Source organism: Pyrus communis, chromosome 8, assembly GCF_041283825.1.
Source record: "Pyrus communis isolate YQ-2024b chromosome 8, ASM4128382v1, whole genome shotgun sequence".
NCBI classification, from domain to species: domain Eukaryota; kingdom Viridiplantae; phylum Streptophyta; class Magnoliopsida; order Rosales; family Rosaceae; genus Pyrus; species Pyrus communis.
Window position 1 is genome coordinate 6,574,522 of NC_142572.1, and position 8,402 is coordinate 6,582,923.

The 8,402-nt window shown below is 36.5% G+C and overlaps 1 protein-coding gene across 1 annotated transcript; it reads left to right on the forward strand.

The window, feature by feature from the left end:
* On the forward strand, positions 1 to 2,568 carry LOC137718779 (putative glycerol-3-phosphate acyltransferase 3). The gene is made up of 2 exons (XM_068458312.2): positions 1 to 862; positions 1,324 to 2,568. Exons 1-2 carry the CDS (start codon positions 137 to 139, stop codon positions 2,209 to 2,211), a joined length of 1,614 nt encoding a protein of 537 aa, XP_068314413.2. The 5' UTR covers positions 1 to 136; the 3' UTR covers positions 2,212 to 2,568.
* The last annotated feature ends 5,834 nt before the right edge of the window (positions 2,569 to 8,402 follow it).

Genomic DNA, 8,402 nt, shown 5'->3' on the forward strand with positions numbered 1-8,402 from the left:
AGAGCGCACGATGATGGCTTTTCACCAATTGAAAACTCATACCTAAACCGTGTAAGAATCATAAATGAATGCCGCATAGTATATATAATATGCTGCATCCATTGCAATAAAAAGTAGTAAGCAAAGGCAACCAAAGATGTCTGGAAACCTATGCTCCCTAGAAGAACTTTCCTCCTCCTTCCAATTCCACAGCAAAACAAGCAACATATCATCCCCTCCAGAACACAAATGCAGCCAACCCCATGCAACCCACTTCACGTTTCAGAAGTTCAAATCCCTTGCTCACAAGTCAAAAGTGCTTTCAAACAAAACGGTGTTTTTCCACTTTGAGGAAGCACTTTTGAAGTCATCAGCTTCACTGTTTCCTTACTTCATGCTTGTGGCCTTTGAGGCTGGAGGGCTTTTCAGAGCTATTGTCTTGTTTCTCTTGAGCCCTCTAGTTTTTTTGGTTGGTGGAGAGTTAGGGCTAAATATTATGGTTTTTTTGTGCTTTTTTGGGATTAGGAAGGATAGGATGAGGGTTGGGACTGCTGTCCTGCCCAAGTTTTTTTTGGAGGATGTTGGGAATGAAGGGCTTGATGTGGTAATGAGATGTGGGAAAAAAGTAGGAGTGAGTGAGTTTCCTAGGGTGATGGTTGAAGGGGTTTTGAAAGATTATGTTGGGGTTGATGTTGTTGTTGCAAGAGAGCTCAAAGTTGTTGGTGGATACTTTGTGGGGTTGATGGAGGAAAAAAAGACTAACTGTTTGGATCCAAATGTGGTGGTTCTTGAAGAGGAGGTCAAGGAAGATTCTGAAGCCATTGGCATCATTGGTTGTCAAGATAGTTTTTTGCAGCATGGGCAACTCTTTTCTCATTGCAAGGTTGGTCAATGGTCATTTTGACTCATCTCTCTGTCTATTTGAAAAGCTTTTTTGTTTTCTATATCTTCCCCTATTAACAAAACTAAGTGTAGTTTCCAAATTACTTGTAATTCAAGTGATTAAGAGCATATATTTGTACATCTGATCTCGCTCTTAATTCGAAACTTTTGGGGTTTTGTACTTTTTTTTTTCCCTTTTAACAATACGCATGTAATTTGTAAAATGCTTATAGTTAATGTAGTTAAAGAGTTTATTTTTGCATGTCTCTATCTATTTATTTGAAAATCTTTTTGGGTTTTTTACTTTTCCCTTTTGAAGATAGTCATGTAGTTAGCGCAATACACTTAATTCAGGTAGTTACGAGCATTTATTTTTGCATTTGAAGAACGTGTTCAAATTCTCTTCCCCAATATCGCAAGCATCAGAACAACACCCATATGACTTTTATTTTGATTTTTCAGGAGGAGATTTACATGGTGACTGAAGCTGAGAAGCAAAACTGGAAAACCCTAGCAAGAGAAAAATACCCAAAACCCTTGATTTTTCATGATGGAAGATTGGCCTTCTTCCCAACCCCACTAGCCACCTTAGCCATGTTCATGTACTTCCCTCTAGGAATTTTCATCTGCATCATAAGATTCCTCACAGGCATGTTTCTCCCTCACAGCATTGCCTGTCCAATCTTAGCCTTCACAGGCGCAATCAACACAATTTCAAAACCCAAATCCCTGATTTCCCCAACAACTGGTTCCCAAAAACAAAGGGGAAGACTTTATGTCTGCAACCATAGAACCCTCCTAGATCCACTCTATGTTCAACTAGCCATTGACAAACCCCTCTCTGCTGTCACATACAGTTTGAGCAAAGTCAATGAGAAAATTGCCCCCATGAAAACCATCAGATTAACTAGGGATAGAGAGAGAGATGGGAAAACAATGAAGAAACTGTTGCAACAAGGAGACCTTGTGGTTTGCCCAGAAGGAACAACATGCAGGGAGCCTTATCTGTTGAGGTTCAGCCCTTTGTTTGCTGAGCTCACTGATGACATTGTTCCTGTGGCCATTGATGTGAAAGTAAACATGTTTTATGGTACATGTGCAAGTGGGTTCAAAAGTTTGGATCCAGTTTTTCACTTAATGAATCCACAACCTGTTTACACCCTCCAGCTGCTTCATAAATTGCCTGAACCAGAAACATGCAAGATTGGTGGGAAATCCAGGTTTGAAGTTGCCAATCATGTACAGAATGAGATAGGTAAGGCTGTAGGGTTTGAGTGCACCAGTCTTACAAGGAAAGATAAGTACATGGTGTTGGCTGGCAATGATGGGAGCTTGAAGAGCTCAAGGTGAATCTTTGGAGAGTAACTTACATGTCACATGATGTTTTGATGTTGTGGTGGTGGTGTACCAACGACATGTAAGTCATTGTCAAGATGTGATCACCAGATCTAAGGCATTTATATGGTGAGAAAATATCATAATGTAATGCAAGTAAGCATCAATTAGTTATATATCAATTTGGAATTTGTTTCAAGTGATCCAGACCCACCAATAATCCAACTGATCCAGACCCATCAGTGGTCCAAGTGATCCAGAGACCCATTACTGCGACCAATGATTTTGTAACCAGTGTGATTAGTTAACATTATCCTCTCTCCTATATAATCATGTAATTGGGTGGTATTATATATGATAAGTTGTTAAATATTTTTTTTTTATTTTTTGCACAAACGACATTAAACTATCAATAATGTGGTTCAAATTAGACAATGCTAGATTTATTATTTTCATTATAAATTAGGAATAAACCAATTTTCTTTTAGTAGTCGATCCTATTATACACACTAGCATTTTATTCTTTACTTGTAATTTTATTTTTAATTTTGCTTAATATATATTTTTCCTTTATAGAAAAAAACTTCCCAGAGTAGTTCTGTTTTGTTTGCTTGAATTTTGTTTAAAATTCAAATATCCCATAAACTAAATTGTTTTACTTTAAAAACTCTAATTAAGGAAGGGCATTCTTTGGTATTTTGAATAACTCACCCTTTTTGACATTCTGGCTTATATATACAGATAACTAAATGGTATGAAAATCCCATCAAATTGTTTGTCATACCTCTTTTTTCAAATACTGCAATGATATTCAGATGCAAGAGAATGGGTGGTAAATGTTTACAAATAAAACTACACCTAAATTCACATCTTGCATAGCTGGCCTCATTTTAACCAAAAAAAAAAAAGGTGGCCTCATGTAAAGGACAAAAACTTACATGGTGCGAGTATACTGTTTGTGTGATATCTTGTGCCAATAAGAATATTTGGACGAAAACTTACACATATCTTTGACATGAAACATCACGATACCAGCATACCTATATCATATAAGTCTTCTCCATACAAAGAAAAGAGAGAAAAATACAACCGGTCACAATAAATTAACTTGAAATCCAAATATACATTCCGAACAACATATTACACCTCTCAAAAATAAAAATAGAGACATAAATAAGATTTCACATTTTATGGGAGAGCAATTTAAATGGAAGGTGTCATTGCCACATGATGTCCTAATCTAATAATGCAATGTTATATAAAGAAAATCATACACATGACATTGTAATATTGAACTGAAATATCACCGGGACGATAACCCTTTCCATATAAATCATTTTCTCTATTTCTTGGAGATGCTCGATAGCCTTCTTCACATCTTAGATGTTGTTAAGGAGAGATTTTTCCAAGTACCAAGTATTTAAGCGGTACTTTACATGTTATAATATAAATGAAAAAAATGATATACTTTTTCATATATGTCCATTTATTTTATGACATATAAAGTACTCGCTTGAATACGGAGCATTTGGATAAATTGCTCATTGTTAAGGCCTTGTTTTTTTGTCTGTCAAGAATTCAATGCACCTACTGCAACTACCAACCCCATACGTTTCAATTTCATTTTTTTGATACATTTTCTACTTCATTCCCATTAATATGATATGATCGATCGATCACCTCAATTATCTTTTTAATTAATCTCTTTCTTATCAGGTTTCTACCCTCCTAATCTCTCTACTCTTCCATCCCCTTCTATTTGAACGGTCACGGTTAAGCCACGTCAACATCTTATATTAATTTTTTTTATAGAGATAATGAGACAAAAAACAATGTGTGAGAGGAGGGGATTGAAGGGGATGAGAATAGGAGGGTAGAGAATCCTCCTGCTATGAAAGGATAATATTAGCATTCCAAATTTTTTTGTTAATCTTGTGATACTTTGCAATGTCATAAAAATTCAAGTTCGAACCGGAAAAGGAACCAAACTCAATAGACATGTCAGGTTTAGTAACTATGTGCTCTTTTGGAAGTGATTTTAAAATAACTTATAGTGCTTTTGATAAAAATGTTTTTGAAATCAATCCTTAGTAAAAATCTAAATTTATCATAGAAAAACACTTTAAGTGATTCCGGTAAGAAGCAAATATCTAGAGTTTCTTCTAAAAAACACTTAATCCAAAATTAATTTTACCAAAAACGCCTTCAGTCATTTTAAAAGTAATTCCAAACGTCACACTGAAAAAATAAAACCACAAAGTATGATCAATTTGAGAATAGGGGTTTTAAAAAATAGATTCGAATTATGATATGTTTATACTGATAAAAATAGAATTATGATATTTGTAGTTAGGCTTATATCAATGCGTACATATCTGTTTGGAGTTTGTTTCATTTGACCCAGAGCCACCAAAGGTCCAAGTGATTTAGACCCATGGCTCATTGACTCTCACCAATCATTTTGTAACCAATGTGATTTAGGTGACTTTATCCTCTTGTTAAATAATCATGTAATTGGTTTTCTTAAGAAAAATGTTATTAACACTCTAAAAATCTCGATTTGCATTTCTTACAGTGTATTTTTTTCTTTCTTAATATAAAAAATTTGGAATACAAAAAAAGAATTTTTTAATGCTAATAATAATTCCCTTTTTTAAATAGAAAAGAAAATGGTTACAACGAGAAGCCTCTTGGGCAAGAACTATTACAAAAGTCCCATAACCAAGCAGCACGAGTTTCAGAAGGAAAAGAGAACCATCAAGATTGAGTATCTAACTAAAGACGACCAACATTGGCCAAAGCATCCGCAACAAAATTGGATTCCCGATAAATATGCCGAAATGAGAGATCTTGAAAGTTGCAGGCAATTTGTTGAATATTAGAAACCAAAGTAGAGAGGTACCAGGGATGAAGATGGATGTAATTGAGTTGAATCATATAACTATATGTTATTTTATTTTCATTATTTTACAAACAAGTGAAGGAGAGGGATGTTCAAGTATAATCTCATGTGTCAGTTCACAGATTACGTCTTTATTTCATTAACATGCAATGTCATTGCAACAGTATACTCGTGTTATGTAAGTTTTTTTTTTTTTTGTCCGTCAAGAACTCAATGACATACAAATGACACATTCACCGACCACTTACTGGGAAGAAGTTTGTAGTTCCTACCTCAAACCCCACGCCTTTATGTGTGTTGTATTAGGGTTGGTTTAGAATTTTGGTGCTTTAAGAAAAAACAGCTTAATAAAAAATCTGGAACATTAAATGAGTTTGGTAAAACAAAAAAAAAGTGCTATTTAAAAAAACTGTCGTCAATGAAAGTACAAAAGCATAGAAAAGCAGTAGGTTCTATTATGCTTCTAAAAACAATGCTTTTTTTTTTTCAAAGCATAATAATCAATGCTCATTTAATGAACTTTTCAAATGACAAGTATACCCTTATATGTTTTACAAAATCACAATCTTTGCACCTACATTATTGTCTTTGACAATTATTATATCGTTGCAGGCCTATTTAATTGGGCTATTCTAGGATAATAGAGAGGGGGAGGTTGGCGGTGGTGAGAGAGAGAGAGAGAAGAGAGAGATTTAATTGTGAGATGTATGTTGTATCACCCCCATTATGTTTTTATTTATAGTAGTACGATAGGTAAAATCCTTACCCTTTTAGGATTACAACTCTAATAGGAATTAGACTACTAAAAGGAATATAAAAGATATCCCTACATACATTAGGATTTACACAATCACATTCCTATTCCAAATATGACTGCAACACTCCCTCTTGAGTGTGTAAATACTCAAGAAACCATCGCATCAGATCTTCAACAGATAAGGTAGAATAATTGATGAAGTTGGCGGCACAACAGGTGAATGCAAGTCTCAAATTTAAAGAAAGTATGCATTGGTAGTAAAACTCACAAAACCTCGCTATGGTAAAACCCAAGGTATGGGGAAAAACCCATAGACTAAGGAGAAAAGTGAGAAGTATGCAGAATGTCTAAAACAAATGTCAAACAGGACGAAAGTAGTGAACTCAGCAGAGTATGATCATCCCAGGATGGGTGCATTATCAAAACCTCGATAGGTAGCAAAAATCTAGTGGAAAAAATGCTCATAATCGTAGGAAAAAGAGTATATTAAGATCAAGTGAGTATGATTCTGGATACTCCCCTGAGTTAGACATAACTTGTAAATAAGAGAACTACAAGTGATTCAACTCAGATAATTTACGCATACCGATTCTGTGGACGAGCTTCTGAAAAGTAGACTTGGGCAATGACTTGGTGAAGAGATTGACCAGGTTGTCTTGGGAACGGATTTGGTTGACTTCAATGTTCTGATGTTGTTGTTGTTGCTGGTGAGAATAAAAGAACTTCGGCTATGTGCTTGGTAGACCTCCAAGATATAGCAGTGTCTCCAGCGGTAAAGACATAGCCCGTTTAAGAACGTGCCCTATGTAGATCAGACAGATATCCAGCATATGTGTAACCAACAAGGCGAGAATCAATTCGAGAACTGAAGAGGGTGGTAACACTCAAAGATTCACGAGTATAGAACAAGCCCAAATCCGTCGTACGGTTGAGGTAGCGAAAAATGTCTTTAACACCATTCCAGTGTCTGCGTGTGGGCACATTGCTGTATCTAGCCAAAAGATTAACGTCAAAAAAGATGTCGGGTCTAGTGCATTGAGCCAAGTACAATAAAGTCCCAATTGCACTTAGGTATGGAACTTCGGGTTCCAAAATCTCTTCCTCATCTTCCTTTGGACGGAAGGGATTTCGTTTAGCATATAGAGTCCGAACGATCATAGGTGTACTCAAAGGCTTCACTTTATCCTCATTAAAACGTCACAACACCTTCTGTTTGCAATTGGTTAATGTACTAGATTCCATTCGAACAATGCTTGATTTCCAAATCAAGACAATATCGAGTTTTCCCAAGATCTTTCATCTCAAATTCCGATTTCAAGTGAGCGGCAATTTCCTCAAGCTCTGCAAAAATTCAAATAAGGTTCATGTTGTTGACATAAACTGCAACGATCGAAAATCCAGAATGTGACTTCTTTATGAACACGCACGGGCATAATTCGTTGTTCACATAACCCTGACTTGTCAATTATTCACTCAGATGGTTATACCACATCCGCCCGGATTGTTTCAAATCATAGAGTGAAATCCTCAATCTAATATAGAGAGTGTTCCGCGGTCTAGAACTATTTGAACCAGTCAATGAAAGTCCTTTTGGAACTTTTATGTATATTTTCGTATCTAGATCCCCTTAGAGATACGCGGTTACCGCGTCCGTAAGTTGCATATTTAGTTTTTCATAAACTACCAAATTGATTAGGTAGCGAAATGTTATAACGTACATTACAAGGGAATACGTCTCCTCGTAATCAATCCCAGAACGCTGAGAAAAGCTTTGCACAATGAGGCGTGCTTTGTATCGCACTATTTCATTATTCTCATTACGTTTCCTCACGAAAACCTATTTGTAGCCAACGGGCTTCACATGTGGTGGAGCAGGAGCTTCGCGCCCAAACACCTTACGTTCCGCAAGCAAATTGAGTTTAGTCTGGATTGCTTGTTTCCAGTTTGACCAATTTGTTCTACGTTGGCATTCATCAAAAGAACATGGTTCAATATCATTGCTAAACAAAATGTCAGCAGCTATGCAGAACGCAAATGCATCGTCAATGATCATCTTATTATGATTCCAAACCTTATCCAATATTGCGTAGTGGACTGAAATCTCGCGATTCTCGGGAGGCCGGTTTGTCTCGTCTAAGACATTTTCGTAATCTAGAATAACCTCATGCGTTGGAACAGATGAGTGAGCGATGGTCGGATTCAAACTAAGATAATTAGTTGGTGCCGATTTCCTCTTATAGGGTTGTGAATCCTTTAAACCAAGGGGTCTGCCACGTTTCAAGGTCAGGGCAAATGATTGGCTAGCCGCCAATGCACCAGGCCGCGTGGAAAGTACGACCTCTCCACTTTCGGGGACGGTCCGGCCTTCCTAGGTAGGATGATGACGTACGTGAGGAACATCTATCCTTGCAGGTGTGTTTACAGCAGGTATATGTGATCTTATTACCTTTACTAGATCAGTAAAAACATCTAGTATGCTCTGAAGATCTATAATTCGTCATATCTCAGTTTCAGATTGGGCAGTGCGGGGATCTAAATTAGACATAG

Excerpts from the sequence above, each read along its gene's own strand:
- LOC137718779 (XM_068458312.2), top strand. The coding sequence starts at position 137 with ATGTCTGGAAACCTATGCTCCCTAGAAGAACTTTCCTCCTCCTTCCAA. Across the intron at positions 863-1,323 it reads AACTCTTTTCTCATTGCAAG|GAGGAGATTTACATGGTGAC; the intron begins GTTGGTCAATGG and ends TTGATTTTTCAG.